This window comes from Delphinus delphis, chromosome 1 (assembly GCF_949987515.2).
Source record: "Delphinus delphis chromosome 1, mDelDel1.2, whole genome shotgun sequence".
NCBI lineage: Eukaryota > Metazoa > Chordata > Mammalia > Artiodactyla > Delphinidae > Delphinus > Delphinus delphis.
The window spans coordinates 116,712,644-116,732,528 of record NC_082683.1 but is presented as its reverse complement, the minus strand read 5'-3'; the positions used below and the strand labels follow the sequence as shown (position 1 = coordinate 116,732,528).

Below are 19,885 nucleotides of genomic sequence, written 5' to 3'. Positions count from 1 at the left end.
ATCTCACTGTCAATTGGGGTGGTCCCTGCTTCAATAAACGGTAAGGTGTGTGACACTGCTAATTATTTTCTCTAGGTTTACTAATGTATTATAATTTAGCTCAAAGTCATATAGTAATCAGTGACAAAGTGAATTGGTCTTTTAAGAAAAGATAAAAATGTTTTCTAAGATATTTATGTCTCATCTCTTCCATGTCAAATATTAAGTCATTTTGCTTCGAATATAAAAATGGTTTATGTTCTCAAAGAATGCCCTCAGTGGTATAAATAAATTACCTTTCACATTTAACTAAAGTGCTGTGTCTGGGAATCTGAAGATCTGGGCTCTGGTTACAGCTCCATTAGTAGCTGGGTTGGATCAGCCATTTGCCTCCTTCAAACTGTTTTCTTACCTGTATCATGTAGCTGTTGTGCTAAACTGTCACTAAGTTTTCTTTCAGTTCTAAGATTCTCTATGATCTACATATGTCCTGCTTCCCAGAAAGATTATTAGCTCTCTGAAGGCATAAATCACATCTTAGAGTTCTTTTGAAATTTGTACATTGCTTAGCATAGTGCTATGCACTGAATATCTGTAAATCTGAACTGCAATTATATGACACTATAAAACAAATATGGAACAAGACTATTATATCTTATAGTGTAAAACTAAGCAATTATTGCAAAGTAACCATTATTTAACATTTACAGTGGGGTCCTATCTTACATTTCAGGCAAGCAAATGCTTCCTTTACCTGCCCTAGGTAGTAGGAAACTGGGAGGAATGACTAAATAGGATAGTTTCTATATGAAATATTTTGTCCTCTTATCTCCGTAAACCATCAAAATACTCCTGAGTTCTAGACTTACTCTTTATACACTGTCATACGCCAGTGTGGTAAGCAGCCTCAATATGATCCTCAATGATCCCCACTTCCTGGTATTCACACCCTTTTGTAGTTCCCTGCTACAATGAACCAGGGTCAGTCTATGTAACTAGCAGCATGCAGCAGAACTGATGGCATGTCACCTCCATGATTAAGTTTAAAAGACTGACTGCTCTCTTGGGAGCTCTCTCACTTGCTCACTTTCTCACTCTCATGCATAACTTACTTGGAGGGAAGCCCCAGGGAGAGGCCCACATAGAGAAGCTGCAGCCTCCTACCAACAGTGAGTGAGCTCGGAAGCAGATCCTTCAGCCCCAGGCAAGTCTTCATCTCCACCAGCAGCTTGACTGCAACCTCAGGAGAGACCTGGAGCCAGAACCACCCTGCTCCCAGATTCCTGACCTTCAGAAACTGTGTGAAATAATCAATGTCTGTTTTTTCAGACTGCTAGGTTTGCAGGTTCTACCTACCTACCTACCTACCTATCTATCTGGCATCCTTTTTTTATATGAAGTACTCATCACTTCCTTCTTACCTAGATGATTATAACTTCCTAACTGTCGTCCCTGTAAAAGCATCAGCCCCTCTAATTCATCCTTTCCACGGCTGTAAGGGAAATATTTGAAACATGAGTCTATTTGTGCCTCTCCACTGCTCAAAAAATTTTAGTAGCTCCCTATTATTGTTAGGATATTCAAAACTCCATACCATGTCATGCAAGGCCTTCACAAACTGGCTTCTGCCGTCCCCTCTAGCTTCTTCTACACCTCAGTTCCTGTGTTCTTTAATCCTACTTCAATCCCCCAAGTTGGCTAAGTATTTTCCTTTTTCTGATACCACTATTAATACTGTTCCCTCTGCCTAGAATATCTCATCCACTTGGCCAATCCTACTTATCCTTCAAGACCCAGCAAGTATCACTCTGTGTGTGTGTATTTATTTAATTAATTATATTTTTTTCTCGGATACTCTATACAAGTGCCTGGCTTGTATATATGCTTTATATATTTAATTCAATTTGACAAAAAAAAATTTGAGCACCTACTATGTGTTAGGCACTTATTTTTGTAAGGCATTAGGAATAACAAAAAATATTAAAACAAACAAGGTCCCTAACCTTAAGGGAGACTACAATTTAGCAGGGAAGTTAGACAATGAACAACTGATTACAAATGATATGAATGTTACAAAAATAAGGGAGTTCAGAGTTTTCTGGGCAGATAAGGTGGGGGAGGGGCCCCAAACTTATTCTATGGTTTTAGGAGAGCATTTCCTAAATGTCTGCTGAGTAGGTGATTTAAGAAAAAACTCTATCCAAAAGATGTTAAATCAGGATAAAAACACAGTCCTAAACTTTAGTCCAAAAATCAAAATCAGCAAGCAAAATGGAGACATGACTTGGTAGTAATATATGTGAAAAGAGTCATGAACTATATTTGACAGAAAGCACAATGCCTGATGTAACTGGAAAAAAACACTGTGGTTTCACAAATAGAAATATACTATACAAATCTTACTCAACATACAATGAAGCTGCATTCCAATAAACCCATTGTAAATTGAAAATATAAGTCAAAAATGCATTTAATACACTTAATCTACTAAACATCACAGTTTAGCCTAGTTTACCTTAAATGTGCTTACAACACTTACATTAGCCTACAGTTGGGCAAAATCATCTGACACAAAGCCTATTTTATAATAAAGTGTTGAATATCTCATGTAATTTATTGACTACTGTACTGAAAGTGAAAAACAGAATGGCTGTATGGGTACAGAATGGCTGTAAGTGTGTCAGTTGTTTACCCTCATGATCACGTGGTTGGCTGGGAGCTGCTGCTGCCCAGCATCACAAGAGTATTACATCACCAATATCACTAGGCTGGGGGAAAAATCAAAATTCAAAATCTGAAGTATGATTTCTACTGAACGCATATCACTTTTGTACCATCTTGAAGTCAAAAAATCGTGAAGTCGCACATTTGTAAACGGGGGAGCATCTGTAGAGAATCTGGAGATACTCCATTATGCTCAGCATTCACAGTTTCTTTAAAAGAGGTGGGAAAAGCAGAGCCCATTCAGAGGAGAATGACCAGAATGGAGCACCTTGAACCCAGGTCACAAGAATAGCTTCTGAAAACTGGAAGGCCTTGGTATGTGAGGACTCAGAGGGTACACAGTGTATAAATAGCTACAGGTCTGTCATGTAGAAGAAATAGTTTATATTTAATCCTGTAGATTTATGGGTAGAGTAAGGAAGAGACAGAAAAGAAACAATTCGCAAACTGCCAGGGCTATTTAAAGCAGGTAGTCTTCATCCCAGGAGGTGACTGCTTCTAAACTTGTTGGCCACTGAGCAAAGCGCTGCAAAAGGGAATCCAAACACTGGAAGGGAGTTAGCATGTATGACTTTGTACTAAAGCCTTTTAAACCCTGATATTTTATGGCTCGAATACATGAATATTAATGTGTCTTTCTTTGTGCTAATCTATACTGTAGTGATGCCAAGTAGATCACATTTCCCACAAGGTTCTGTCCTACATAGTAAGCAGAATGAGAACAAAGAGATGGGCTTTAGATATCCTCAAAGAGTCTATCTATATGGCCTTCCTAACAACTCTGCTCCTAGCAACGAACTATTTTATAGTTCATCTGTCTCATTATTTAATCTAAATCTTATGTTTAAGGCATGCATTTGTTTCTATAAAATCTGTAATAAATCTGGAGGAAAATATCTCTATGGATATCTGGTTGAGTTCAAAGGCTACTCTTGCCTGACATACTCAAGATCCCCAAAGCAAAAGTTCTCTCTAATTAACTCTAATATCTGTATCCGTATTTTCAATTTCAACATCTGGATTCAGAAAAATGAAATACAGATTTCTTCAGACTCTCTAACCTTTATTTGCAAAAGCCCCAAAGGAGGAGTATTTCCCAGTGTGAACAAAAATTACAATGTCTTTGACATGTATATCCCTGAGATGATGCTGGCCTATCACCCTGTCCTCAGCTTATGTCTTAAATATCAAAGAATTTACCATGCAAATGCTAAAAGAACAGTGCAACGCTGCATAGAAAATTATGATACCTAGTGTTTCCAATTGGTATCCTTGCAAAAGAGAACACACAGAGGAGTTGAACCTGTGCTTGTTAAGCAGGTCTTCTGAAAAACAGAAACTTGAGATTATGTGAAATGGCTCAATCTTCTGACACACTTACAAGGTTCTTAATTTTCCAGTAATTTCCCAGATAAATCCATTCTGAGTTCAATATGTGTAAATAAGAAATATTTCAGATTTTGGACAGTCAGTAGGAGGTTCAAACCAATTTTTTTGGCTAAATAGATGCTGATCTGTAGTTTTTATTAGTTGAAAGCGAAACCATCTGTTTGAGTAGAAACAGATTTTTGTCACAAGGGAGAAAGAGTAAAAGTGATCTCACTGAAGCTAACAGGACTCTGAAGGTCAGTTAGGTACAGTGGGCTTGGCAATAAGCTCCTTTGGGTCAAGGAAGTCCTAATATCCTGGAAGATGCAGTGCAAACTGGTCTAATTTAAACCTCTGAAGTCCTGTGAAAGCTCCAATAGATTAAATGGTTGATTAGTAAATTACATACAAAAAAGACAAACTACTCATGGAAAAAAATTACCTGTACAACTGCCAATAAATCATCAAAATAATAATCATTTTTCACAAAGTGATAAGTATTCCAAGTACATAAAGGCAGATATACCATTAATCATGGTTTTCTTCTATTTAAAAAATCTATTTTCAGATTTACTTTGTAGAAGAGGGTTCAGAAGAGGCTATACTAAGTAGGAATAACCTAATGGTTTGGAAGGAGTTAAAAACAGATACCCTGATGATTTCAAGAAGTAAAAGGGAAATAAAGCCAACCAGAGGAAATGAGGGTGGCAAGAAACAGCAATAGGACAGCTATTTCAAGATCATGGAATCAGCTTGTACTTCTCTCTCCTTCAGTTGCCAAGCACTGTAGATTTTTCCTTTACATTTCTTTGGACATTTTCTTTTCTTTCCATTCCAGGCCTTTAATGACCTCACCCCAAGATTGCTGCAATGTCTCCTAACTCATCTTCTCTGAAGCTTCAATTTACCCTCCCCTTCTTCCTAGCTCAGCTTCCCTCTTATTTTTTTTTTCTATTTACAGACCTCAGCCAGATCAACAGTCTTTTAATAGAGCTTTTATAGTGTTTTCTTAAAATTCGATAGCTTAAAGTCACTTCCTTAACTCATTAATGACCTAAATCATATAACTGTATCCCATGTAATAAACACTTATTCCTCATCTCTCCTCAACATGAATCCTCTCTTTACTGTATCCTCCTAGACACCTTGCTCAATCCCAACACAGCACATGATGGAGTGCTGCAGCAAGCAGCAGATGCTAGTTTGTCCACAATATCCATTATTTCCATACTAAGCGAAGTCCACATACTTTTCAGATCACAATGTGCCTAGTTAAAACATTACATTTCTGAGCCTCCCTTGAAGCTAGGCATAAGAATGTGACACAGTTTATATCCAATGAGACATAAAGTCTGCTAGAAATTTATAGACATAAAATCTGCTAGAAAAAAGGTACCAAATTACGTTAGTCACCAAGATTTTACCGTCTATCATATTCCTCTAATTGTTGATCCTATACCATAGGCATTGAGATTTATAACCACCCAGTACCTAATTGATCTCTCTTTTAAAAAACCAATCAGCATATTGTTTATGGTTTAGAACTGATCTAAGTCATCACTGTTGGTCTAGATCCACTTGGTAACTTAGCATCAGTGGATGCTATGAGCTAAAAAGGGACCTAAGGAATTGAGCCAAATTTTACCCAAATTCTAAAGACAACTGGAGTCATACTCTGTCTACCTTAGGTGACTGTCTTCTCACTAGAAAACTGCCAACTCAATCTGTGGCTCAAAAGGTAAAGTTAGGTCTTTACAAAGGTATTGCTTATCATAGTATAGTAAATGTTATTTAATGCTCATCATTTTCCTTGTCAGTTATTACTGTATAATACAGAATTAACAGATCTCTGTATATATTTTGAGAGAAAAAACTTCTTTTTTTTTCAGGTGAATAGTGTGATTTCTCTCCCTTCCTTAGTAGAAATTCTCAGTATGGGAATTTTACTAGTGGTTTTAATAGTGAGTCAAAAGCGAGAGAACAATTTGATAATGCATTTTAAAAAAATTGAAACATGGTTTCAAGAGACGACTCCATTTACTCAATTAGATACAATTACATAACACTGAAATGGAATGAACTGCAGTGAAAATGCAAAATTGTAAATATATCTAAAAAAATAAATAGCCTGTAGGCCTTTAAGGAGAAATGAATATATAAGAAGAAAAGGCACAACTTTCAGGCACAACTCTCTTGGGCAACCAGCCTGCTTGAGCAGAACAAGTCTAAAATAGGACAGTTTCCAAATATACTTTCTTTGGGATAGCACTTCTATGAAAGTGATTATCAAAAGCAGTTGTATCAACAGTCTCATTATTAAAACCAATCCATTTATTTGGTTGGTTTGCTTCCTGCCCTTCTGTTATACCCTCTCCAACTAAAAAGATGTTTCATTGTTAGTGACGTCTCCTAGATTTTCTTTACGTGGAAATTATTTTGAGATTAAATATAATTACAGTTTAGCCTTGTAGTCATAACTTCACCTACTCGGACCCTTAATAATGATAGGGTAGAAGTAGAGTTGCAGTTTTATTTTTATTACTCACCTACAACATTAACTTAGCTACATGGCATACAGAGGGAAGGAGAACAGTAAAACCAAATCAACAAAAGCACTGGTCAAACTGTGAAACGTATCTGCTAACAGCTGTGTTCATTCCCTGATAAAAGATATCTACCAAGTAGCTACCATTAAAAAAATTCTTCTTTCTTCTATGTTCTATTTTGTTGAATTACTTATCAAGAGTGAAAGAAAGGTGGGGATACCCCTGGTGGCACAGTGGTTAAGAATCCACCTGCCAGTGCAGGGGACACGGGTTCGAGCCCTGGTCCGGGAAGATCCCACATGCCGCGGAGCAACTAAGCCCGTGCGCCACTACTGAGCCTGTGCTCTAGAGCCCACAAGCCACAACTGCTGAGCCCACGTGCCACAACTACTGAAGCCCGCGTGCCTAGAGCCCGTGCCCCGCAACAAGAAAAGCCACCACAATGAGGAGCCCACGCACCTCAATGAAGAGTAGCCCCCGCTCGCCGCAACTAGAGAAAGCCCGCGCGCAGCAACAAAGACCCAACGTAACCGTAAATTAATTAATTAATTAATTAATTTTTATAAAGAGAATCAAAAAAGAAAAAAAGAGTGAAAGAAAGGAAATGAGCAGATTTACTATGAGTGGAAATAATTTAAAAGCAGGAAACGTTGACTTACGGTATACAAGGAGACCTTCCAGAATCCTTTTCAAAAAAATAGCAATAGCTTTTAATTCATCACCAACTGCTCTGCCATCCATCTGCAATCATTTGTTTAAAAGCTTTTTTAAAGTATACCTAGAATTTCATTTTACTTCAATAATCTTCAGTGTGAAGACTTCCTCAAAGAAAGACTTTCTTTCTTACAGCTTCAGTAACCTGTTTTCAACTCTCTTATGAGACAAAGGAAATTAAATAATAAAGATAATTCAAAATGAAGAGTAATAACCTACAAAAATTAAATACGGCATGGAGAACACAGAATGATGTGACTAGTATTTTCTAAATGGCATTAATTTCACACCCATATCCTACTCTCTTTAGCTATTTCTTTATATAGACTTTTTTCCACAGCTCAGAACCACAAAGTAGTATCATTATACATTATAGTTTAAGGCCAGCCATTGACCTGGCAATCTAATTTACTTTGCTAAAATTGGAAAATCAAATTCCTCTTCCCAAATATCCCTATCCAGGATACTACAAAATCCAGTTGCTCAATAAAATCTGACTTTATGTCCTCTACACCCTCTCCAAAATTCTGCAGGCTCCACTTAAGTCAGAGAGAGGGATCAAACCCACAACTCATTTTTTCTTTCCAAGTTACACGTAACTTTTGAATTCAGAAATGGCAGAAAATATATTTTATTCAACTTCCTCAAGTCCTCATATTACTCAGGATGAAAAACTTTGATACTAGGGATGTCCTCACAATGACTTTGCTCAAATAAACAGATGCTCAAACGTTTTTGAGCCCATGTAACTTATACTCTTCAGATTATAAATGATATAATTATATTACAGCTTGTCAAATTCATCACCTAATAAGTCAAAGGAATCTATCTCTGAATCTTGGAGAGTTCTACAGTTGAGTTTTTCACATGTGTTTTCCTTTGTAGAACAATTGTTAAAAGGAGGTTAATAATTTCAATTCACTCTTTACTGTGAATTCCAAATTTTTAAAATAATGTGGCAGAAAGGTAACCTAGTACATATTTTAATTATTTTATATTTGAAAAGATTAGACTAAACTGTGCTTGCCAACTGTTTTTAATCAAAGAGTTAAAATAGTAAAGTCTTTCAAGTGACCACAAAGTAATGACCAAATAACATTTACCTCGCTTATTCTGTCATTCAACAAACATGTGCCTATCAAATCCAAAACATTACATTACATTGAATTATACTGCTCTCAATAAATGCGCTTAACCTTTATACCACAGGCACAAAGTGGTATAAAAGTCTATCTGAAATTCTGGAGTCCAAATATTTTTAATATTTGCACATTCGTCTTTAATATTGATTTCATTAACAATATAATGATTGATCAAAATATATGTTATACAATGTATTTAGATCCTGGCTCTCCATTATGTAGTAGTTGAATAAATGGTATGACTTACTTCCATAAGCTTTAACATCTTCATCTATAAAATGAAGATAATACTTAGCTGGCAGCTGAGCATTACATAAAGTAACAGAGGTGAACATCCTGCAGTGTTTCCTGTGCCAGACATTGCTCTAGGTGCTGAGGTTATGGTCATAAGTGCAAACATAAGAAACAACATTCCTGTCCTCACAGAGGAGGAGGAGCTGGCTAAGCTGACCGAGAAGGAGATACAGGAGGAAAACTAGACAAGCTGTGGTATCATAAAAGCCTACAAAATAAAGTGTTTCAAAAGAGGGAATATCAAAAAGGAACTTGAGGTGACTGACTGCGAAGGGGCACAAAGGAACTTTCTGAAGTAGTGAAAATGTTGATATCATGATTGAAGTGGTGGTTTCACAACTGTTTCCATTTGTCAAAACTCATTAAACTGTACACATAAAATTGGTGATTTTGATTGTGTGTACATTATACCTCAATAAATCTGATTTCTAAAAAAATGTATGTCATGCAAAACAATTCTAAAAAGGGCAGAAGAGCTGTTCTAGATGAAAGGAGACTAAAGAGGTGTGACAAGTAGATGCCATGTATGACCTTGGACTGGATTCTGAATCCCTCCCCCCAAAAGCTATAAAGAATATTTGGGGGCAAATGTGGAAATTTGAATATGGATACTATATTAAACTCTATTGTATCAGTGTTAAACTTTGGTGTGGTCATTTTATTGTGCTTACACAGGAGAACATCCTTTTTTTAGGAGATGCATATTCAAGTATTTACGGGTGAAGTGTTAAAATGTCTGCAACTAACTCTCAAATGGTTCAGAAAAAAACACATGTGATTGTAAACAGATAAATAGATAAAAATGGAGCAAATGCGGAAAAATGTCAACAATTGGTGAAATCTCGGTAAAGGTTCTCCATATACTCACTGTACTCATCTTTCAACTTTTCTGTAGATTTGAAGTTTTTAAAAATAAAAATTGGAGGACTGAAAACAAGAGGGAATAGTCAACCATGTCAAATACTGTTAAGAGGTCAGGTAAGATGAGAATGAAGACATGACCTTTGGCTTTGGCAAGATACTGGTCATTGGTGGCCCTTTCGCAGCAAGAGCATTTCAGTAGGGGCAAAAGCTAGGTAAGAGTGGGCAGAGGAGAGAATGGGAGATAAGCAAATGGAGGCAACGAGTGCAGGTAACTCTTTCAAGAGCTTTGCTATGAAGGGGAGCAGAGAAACAGAACGTGGAATTAAGAAAGTCTCCCTACACCAAAAGGAATACTAAGACATTTTGTACGTTGATGGGGATGATCCAGTAGCGAAGAAACTGATCATTCAGGATAGAAAGACTAAAAATGCGGGAGCAAAGTCTTTGAAACTGTGAGAAGGACTGGAATGCACAATCCAAAAGGAAGGAGTCACCTTAGATAAGGGTGATGATGATGACAATGACAAAGGTGGTAACAGTGACTAACCTAACAGCTAGGCACTATTTAAAGCATTTTTGCTCATTTAATTCGCACACAAATCTAAGAGGAAGGTATTAGTAATATCTCCTTTTACAGGAAGCCAAGTACAGAAAAGTTAATTAACTTGCCCAACTATACTTATCCAATAAGTAGCAAAGTTGGGATTTAGAACTCCATGGAAGATACTTTTCTCCCAGTGCAATAAGAAGGAAGGCAGAGTTTGTGGGTGTAGATGCAGCTGGTACCAGAAAGATAAAGTAGCTCTTATACAATCACATCTATTTTCTCAATGTAGCATTTGGGTGAGTTCATCAGCTGAGGGGGTGAGGAGAGGGGATGTTGGATATTTGAGAAGAGAAGGTGAGAAATTCTTGTTTCAGATGGAAGGCAAGTGAATTTACTAGCAATGACAAGAGGTTGGTTTTTTTTAGCATCTTTATCGGAGTATAATTGCTTTACAATGGTGTGTTAGTTTCTGCTTTATAACAAAGTGAATCAGTTATACATATGTTCCCATATCTCCTCCCTCTTGCATCTCCCTCCCATCCTCCCTATGCCACCCCTCTAGGTGGTCACAAAGCACCGAGCTGATCTCCCTGTGCTATGCAGCTGCGTCCCACTAGCTATCTACTTTACATTTGATAGTGTATATATGTCCGTGCTACTTCTCTCACTTCGTCCCAGCTTACCCTTCCCCCTCCCCGCGTCCTCAAGTCCATTCTCTATGTCTGCGTCTTTATTCCTGACATGCAGTACTGAATGCCCCTTCGGAATTCACGGTCATAAATTTGAAGTGAATCTACTTGTCCTGACTGGATGATATTTTGTAGCAATTTTCAGCTGCTTGAGAGCAGGCATAAAGAGGATAGCTGGGCTTAACTAGGGTGGGATTTTTACAGGCAAGTGGGACCTAAGAAAAGGGGAGCCAGGAGGGTAGTTTGCAAGAGAGTGGTGATAGTATGGGACATGGAATGTAGGCTGAGTAAGGAGGGGTGTATGGCCATGATGGATGTAATGGACACAGAAAAAGTGGCAGGGTCAGCGGACTGGAGATCTGTGAGGTCAGAGATACCCAGCTGGAGTGTGGGTATTACAGTAGGAGAGTAAGTAAGAGTCAGAGGGAGATGCCTGAAGAGGAGATTACAAATGGAGTGCCATTACGGATGATGATACGGTCTAGAGTATGACTGTGTGGATGGGAGGCTGAGGTAGTGCAGAAATAAAAGGTGACTGGATCTAAAGAGGCCAGAGTGCTGGATGAGTCCTCTGTGTGGATGCTGAAGTTTTACAAAGAGCTGACAAAAGCAGTGGTGGAGAGTCATCAGTGAAGGTGGGATAGAAGACAGCAACAAAGAAGGGTAGGAGGAGTGTTGTAAACTTGAAAGATGTTAGGAAGACCGAAGAAAAAAGGAGAGGTCATTTGGAAGTTGTAGTGGGGAGCAAAGATACTACCCACCCCATCTGCAGGCTCAGAGGTATATGAGGTGGGGAGGAAAAATCAAGCTCTAATTTGAGAAGTAGCCCCAGTTAGAGCAAGAAGGTGAAGAGATGGTTCAGAAAAGAGGCTGAGGATGCAGCACAGGACTGAACACATGGTATATATTCAATCAGTATTTCCTGAATTTGAACCTTAAATTTTCTAATAGTATACTATATCCTAAAAAGGAAAACAAAACTTATTTACAAAGAAACCCAAACAAGATTAAAAAGGAAATGATCCTTTAATTATTGTATTTTTCAAATCCATGAAAAGGCTCATTTTCAAAAATTAGTCCCCTGGCCAAGAAAATCAGAATCAAACAGCATCTTATTGTTCTTGGCTTAATACAAACGGATAGTTCAGTGTTACGCAAGAGAATGCCTGGTTTTATTTTATAAGAATCTGAGATCAGAACAACAAAGTTAAGTGAATTCTGCCTTGTTGAAGCTTAGACAATAGCCTTTCTGAGCATAAGCTGACCAGAAGTTAAATCTATTACGGTTCAAGCAGAGAAACCTAGGTACCTATGGAATAAGATTAATAATATTCCCTAAGTATATTCTTTGGAGTATAATATAGTACACTTTGAAATATACTGTTCCACTTGAAGTTGTAATATGATTGCTCCATGAGCGCTTCAGAGGTACGCCTTTATTGAAGGAAGATAAGTTCGTCTCAATGTTATAGTTTGTTTCTTTAAAAAATTTGTTGTCTTTGTAAGACTAAGAAAATGTCATAATTCTTTTATGCTTTAACAAAAAAAGTTTTATTTTGTGTCTATAACGTTGCCTCCTAAGCATTTCTAATAAGCTGTCTATATACAGCTAACTGAAATTCTATAGTCCTCTATGGTCTTAATATGTACAATGAATATCTAATACTTTTTCTCTAAGACTAAATTTTATTGGAGTTTATGTAGAATCCCAGTGTTTTGTTTTATAACTGTATTTGGTGGCTTAATCATGATCATCAATCAGAATGTGGATTGGTTCAACTGCAGGTTAAAGGGCTTTTCATTTTCGTCTTACTCATTAAACTATAAGGTTCCCATTACTAGACAGAAAATTTACCAGTAGTTCTATTACACCAGATAAATGGACTTGAGAAGGATAGCCAATTCTCCTAGTTTCATTAGAGCCTAATATGACGTGTCAGAGGAAGTAATCAGCCAGCAATATACACTGTGCTCATTTACGACACACAGCTGGTATTGGGAGTGAGCGATTTCTCTTTTCCATGAAGAACCCAGCTGGAAGTAATCTCTTCTTTACTAAATTTCTTTCGTACTTTCTTTATTCCTTATGGGACGTTCTCTTTGGGATACAGTGATTTCTGTGCTCGTCTTACTTTTCCTCCTAGACTCTAAGCAAGTACGCTATGCCTTAACATCTTTGGATACTCTCAAAGTATTAATGGTATTATCTGTATTTTATCTAATACCCAGAACTAGTGGGGGAACAAAATGCAATAGTAATACTATCAATATCAAATTCATCAGTATTACGGATTAAATATAAATAGGCTTCTTAGGTTTGGTCTGGGAATCATATCACCATTTATGTGATATAGGAAACTGCTTTGAGTTCCAACAACCTAACTTACAAATTCACTCTCAGAACACAGCAGGGACTTCTTATACATCATGTATTACCAGAAAGGCCCCAGACAACAAGTGTATAGATCAGTAAAGATGTTAACTTTTCCAATTTTGTAAATAAAAGAGAATGATTTTTTCTTTTAAAAATATAGTAATTTAAAAAGCAACTTTAAATTAAATCCTTTACTTTTTAAAAGAGCACAAGAATTTAAAAATAATATTTTGTGAAAACAGTGGGAAAATGTTTCAGAATTAATGCATGGACATATAACTAACCAAGTGAACATTTTGTGTCTTTTAGTTAATCCAGAGAATCTAGGTTAAACAAAGCAATTGCATGTTGTTCATAAACCAAAATTCCAACTTACCATTTATGTTTATTGCTGGTAATACAATTGACATCTTTGGTCTTGTAGTCTTGTTATGGGTGGTAGCTGGTAGCAGCAGGTGATCCTAAGATGAACAAAGAACAAGTTGTTACTCATAATAATTGGCTTAGTCCTATAACAAGTCAAATTCAGAGTTCTCAGGATGTCAACATTTCATCGCAATCATAAAAAAATGACAGTTTTTATTTGAACCTGGCTTTGGGGGTAATTAACTACAAACCATTTTACGATTCATTCATTCATAACGCAATAAACATTATGAATTACTGAATGACTATCATTACCAGGTACTACGTATCAATAGTATTCTTAGAATATTCCTAGGTTCTGATAACATATATGCTGCAGTATACTATAAAGAGTATTGGTCAAGCAGTCAGAACAGAGGGATTTTAATTCTAGCTCTGCCGCTGAATAGCTGTATGATCTTGGTCTGTTTCCAGTCCTGTAAAATGAGGAGGCTACACTAGATAATGTCACAAGACACTGAAGTTATCTATCTAATAGAGTCATTTTCAAACTTCTTTTTTAAAGAAGAGGAACATTCCCCTCACCCCCAAAAAAGAATTCTGACCCCAAATTACTGACACATAAAAGAGATTCTCACTGAAGCAAGGCCAAGGCCGAGAGCCTTGCCTGCTTAGCCTCCTCTTCTTCCTTTGAAGCAGCCAGTGTTAGACTTTTCTTTTGGTAAGCAACAGGTATATACTGAAGAAGATACATAGTTCTTGCCCTTAAAAACTATACAGCGTAGTGGAAGGGTTAAAAAAATTACAAGTGCATGTCTAGCATAACTATATAATTCTAAATGTGATATTGCCAACCTTTGATCATCTATAAATGACCCAGGGCATCTGAGGTTTCTAGTTTCCAACCACACAAATACTGCAATAAGAATGAGCCAAGAAGAGTTTGGCATCAAAAACAGGGTAGTATGAGTGTTTTGGAAAAGATAAACACATCTGTAGGTATTCCAACGCTGATTATAAATGACTTAATGACTTTGATATTAACTACTGTTTTCAATAACTCCTCTTTTTCCTAGCAAAAACATGGGAATTGTCACAGCAAAAAGGAAAAAAAGAAAAAAGTATATATATAGAAATGTTTCCCTTTAAGGGAGCATGATTAAACTGAGATAAAGCTGACACACAGTCTAACCCCTCTTGCTTTCTTTTCTTGTTCGTTTCTCGTTCATTCAACAAACTTGCTATATGGAAGGACTCATCAAAAAGTACGATTTGACATAGCTGAGAGTGATAAAAATTCAATGCAACTTAATTCAAAGTCAATGTGATTATGAAATATAAGTATCGACAAAGCTAAGAAAAAAATCTGTGAAAAACAAATTGAAATTAATGTACATGAACAGAGCTGTACAGAAAACATTTGCAGTAACTGCTTGTGCTTTGTCTAATTCAAGGCAACATCTCCAAGAGAACATACGTGTTGTTTTAAAAAGAGGGGAAAAGATGAGTGAAATTGTTCTTTTAGAATTCCAGCCTTGCAGCATGAGACGTTTCTTTGTAAGTGCATTGTTAGACACAAAGATCACATGTTTCTGAGAGTAAGATAACATGATAGCCAAGACAAAACAAAACATGCTGATCTTCATGCCATGAAAATTATAAATGGCTAAACTCCTATAATTAAAATACTGCTTCAGGATCCCCAAAATTGAATGAGAAAACAAACCAACAAACTTACAAGCCCCAAATTAAGGCTACTGTAAAAATAAACACACTTAGATTCCATTGGTCATGGGTTAAGGTCAGGCTCAGACTTAAAGCTGAGTTTCCTGCTAAGATCTTACGATTTTCCAAACATAATGCCTCCTACTTTCTTCATTAAATTTCAAACGAAGCAGTTACTTTTGCAGCAGAAAACCAAAAATCACATTATTATTTGTGAAAAAGAAGAATCACATCTTGAATGCATAAAAACTATTACAGTTAACCTGCCTTACCTCTAATTATTAAAGGTTTTCAAAATGGGAGGAAAACCTATAATTTAAAGTGCTTGTTTACCAAGAGGCCTACAGGTTAGAACGGCAGGGAATCAAAGCTGGTATACTACAAACTCTAATTGTGCTTATTTTATATTAAAAAATAATTTGTACACACACATGCCTGGGACAGCGTAGTTGTTTCATTTAACATTTACTTTCTCTTCCTCAAGTTAAATGTTTCTTGCCATAACAATGAATCATCAATCATTTTTTCTCTCCAACTATGTTCATTTCACTTTTTATGGCATTGAACTAATCCTAACAGTGACATCTCCAGAGAAAAGGAGCCAGTCAACAAGTATTTATTGACTTCGTACCATTCATTAAAAAAAATTTACCGAGCATAGTGACCTGCCACGTACTCAGCACTGTGCTACAGACGATAGTTTCTTTTAAAGAACATAAATTCAAGCTTTTATTTTGTTAGGGAAAGAATGCTAATTGTGGCAGGAACAGTCATTTGTGCTCAATATCTGCTTTCCCTTCTATAACATTAGAATAGAAATAGGACCTTCCATTTCTAATGGCATTTAGTTGGGCACAAAGCCACTCAGAAAAAGGACTATATTCCTTTGGAACCAAATGAAGCCATACATTCAAGTTCTGGTCAATAGACTTAAGGAGAAAGGGTGCACGAAACTTTGTCAAGGTGGTGATGGTGGAAGGCAACCTTCCTCCTTCCCTTGTCTCTTCCCTGCTAGCTAGAATGCAGGTGTGACTGCTAGAACTGGAGTAGCCATCTTGGACCATGAGATGGAAACTGCAATCTGAGATTTATGGACCAATAACATAAAGGAGCTAGTGATCCTGACGATCAAGGAGCTACCGTAAGATCTCCAGAACTTCACATGAGAGAGAAGCAAAATTCTAATTTGTCCAAGCCACTATTATTTTGGATTTTCTGTCACTCGTAGCTAAACACAACCCTGATTACTTGTTATATTATAAATTTGTGAAATAATACTAATGGTATTTACTCAAGAGAAATCTCAATAAGGGTTAAAGTAATCAGAGACAGCTTTACTCTTTTTTTGACAGCATTCCAAAACCCACATTTGTTATCTGATATTATCTGATATTGTTATTCTTAATATTACCCCCCCATTACTTATTTATTAAAGAACCTGTATAGGAAATTCAATCCTGGAAAAATACAGGTACAATTAGATGAATCTGAACAAAACTCTTTCTTTCCTATTAAGTCAGTTAATATAATCCAACTGCAACAAAGGTGAAGCTACTTAAAAATAAAAAGGAAAAGTAGAAAAAAAAGATGTTGCCATAGAGATAAATATGATATATTTTGTCACTGTCATTCAAAACTATGTTACTAACTTTACGATATCTTCAAACGGACTCCTAAAAAGCCTTTATAGGACTGAGATACCAAGGGTTATCTTCAGGGAGGAAACTATGTGCACAAATATTATAATCAAAGCTTTGTTATTTTTATTCCCAGAGGAAGTTAGAGAAACACTGGTGGGAAAACACCAAAACATTTCACTATGAGAATGAAGCATCAGTTTTCCAATGTTACACAATATTGTGCGTGAGAAAATACACTATTTTCATACAGGTCTCCCAATCCCCTCTTCCAAGCACTTTGGTAGAAAAAGACAAAATATTAGTGCATAATACAGCATCCGAAGTTATCTGTTTCTTCTCTTTTTAAGACAGCTAAAGCAATGGAGATTAACTTATCAAAAGAACAGGACCACATTTTGCTCAGCTGGAGGTTATGATGGTAAAACACAATAAAACTGAGGTCCTACTAAGTTATGCCAAATGTTGATTCTACATATCTGTGTAGAATAGAAACTGACCTTAACTTAAACTAACTCACTAGGTTAAATGACCCTTCCCACTCCCCTCTAAAACTTACTGACTGATGCCCCTAGCACACTGAACATTCATGACTAGTTTTTGTATTTTGCCAAAACTACTTTTGCTAATTGCATTTGTTACTAATTGTGTAATTTAATAAACTACTATGTAACTGATAAGATACAGCGTGAAAAGAGAGCACTGTGAGTATAGTTTATTGCAAGAAAGACAACATGGAACTTTAGTAGATCTGGACCCAAAAGGAATTGGCCCTACCTCAAAACGTGGCAAATGAATGCACATTTATATAATTAACTGAAACAAAATAAGATACATATACATCTTAAAAAAAAAATGATCCCCTGCTTTAACCAATTTTGTTAATTAACAGATTACCCACTAGTCTCTGCTGTACTAGGTAAAACAGCTTTTCCTATATTAGGAAACTCTGACTCAAGGCTGCAGTTATTTATTTATTTATTTATTTATGCTTTTTTAAAATTTTTATTTATTTTTGGCTGCGTTGGGTCTGCATTGCTGCGTGTGGGCTTTTCTCTAGTTGCGGCAAGCAGGGCCTACTCTTCATTGCAGTGTGCCGGCTTCTCATTGTGGTGGCTTCTCTTGCTGTGAAGCACAGGCTCTAGGCCCGCGGGCTTCAGTAGTTGTGGCACGTGGGCTCAGTAGTCGTGCTCATGGGCTCTAGAACGCAGGGTCAGTAGTTGTGGCACATGGGCTTAGTTGCCCTGTGTCATGTGGGATCTTCCCGGACCAGGGCTCGAACTCGTGTCTCTGCATTGACAAGCAGATTCTTAACCACTGCGCCACCAGGGAAGTCCCTGGAGTCCTTTATTTTTGATAGGAAAGAAGGTCCTTAATATCTAATGATGTCCTGTAGGAATGAAGGAAACTCAATCTGCAACAGGTGGCACTTCTGACACTAAGCAGCTTTCACTTAGATCACTTAGATCAACATGTCAAAAAGTTATGCAGGGCTTCCCTGGTGGCGCAGTGGTTGAGAATCCGCCTGCTAATGCAGGGGACACGGGTTCGAGCCCTGGTCTGGGAAGATCCCACATGCCGCGGAGCAACTAGGCCTGTGAGCCACAACTACTGAGCCTGCGCGTCTGGAGCCTGTGCTCCGCAACAAGAGAGGCCGCAATAGTGAGAGGCCCGCGCACTGCAATGAACAGTGGACTCCGCTTGCCACAACTAAAGAAAGCCCTCGCACAGAAACGAAGACCCAACACAGCCAAAAATAAATAAATAAAATTTAGGAAGATATAACACATTATTTAAAAAAAAAAGTTTTGCAAATCAGGTCCACATTAATAACAATAGCCTCTTAATATTTTATATTTCATCCATATACACTGGATTACATAGATGGGGTTGGTTTTCCAACATAGAAAACTGTTAAAACCAGACCAAAAATAAAAAGAGCATCTATCCTCATTTGAAAAATAGCTTTGTATTAAATTTTCTCTGATCTATGTTCCTACCCTAGAGAACTTTTGTGTTCTATCACTCTACCTCATTTATCTTACCAAGTATCTTTCAAACCGCCAAACAAATTGAAGAGCACATCAAATCTTTAAAATAAGAAGTTCAGGGCTTCCCTGGTGGCACAGTGGTTGAGAGTCTGCCTGCCGATGCAGGGGACATGGGTTCGTGCCCCGGTCCGGGAAGATCCCACATGCCGCGGAGCGGCTGGGCCCATGAGCCATGGCCGCGGAGCCTGTGCCTCCGGAGCCTGCGCTCCACAAAGGGAGAGGCCACAACAGTGAGAGGCCCGTGTACCACACACAAAAAATAAAATAAGAAGGTCAAAGTAGTAATTAAAAGTAGGCCTTTCACAGTTATTTATCAGATTCACAATATTCTGAACTAATGTTAATTTCTAGTAGTTATACTAATTGTTGATCAGAAACCAAATGTGTCCCTTCATTTAAAGCAATTAAAAAGCAAAAGCAATCAGAAAATTTGAAATCATTTAAATACACAGACACACATAGCGACATATCCTGAAAATAAGAATTGCAAAAAAAAAAAAAATTAGAGGTAGTAAAATTAAGTATAGTGTAATCATTTAAAAGCCTATTAAAATGTCTATGATGTAGGACTTCACATCATAGTAAAAACATAGGCAAAGTACATTACTCATCCCCAAAGTAGAAACAGTTAATAGAAATAGCTATATGAATGCAGTATTTGTGCCACTAATGTATGCAATAAAACTACAGACCAATAAAAGGAAATGTAAAGTTTGCGTCTGCACCATTAGCACACGTCAGCCAGAGGCAGAATAAATCAAAACTATTGGTGCACAACAGATGGCCCAAGAGTGAGCCAAGGTTCACATTTTGACAGGAGGAAAATTTTGACACTAAATTCAAATTTGATAATGCAGGCAAGGTC

At 37.1% G+C, this 19,885-nt stretch overlaps 1 protein-coding gene across 1 annotated transcript in view; it reads right to left on the bottom strand.

Moving 5' to 3' along the window:
* Positions 1-19,885, bottom strand: part of ATF6 (activating transcription factor 6) — a 220,086-nt gene that overhangs the window by 39,185 nt on the left and 161,016 nt on the right. Inside the window, exon 15 of the mRNA XM_060033171.1 lies at positions 13,618-13,702. Within this exon, the coding sequence (XP_059889154.1) occupies positions 13,618-13,702 (85 nt within the window). The remainder of the gene's footprint in view (positions 1-13,617; positions 13,703-19,885) is intronic.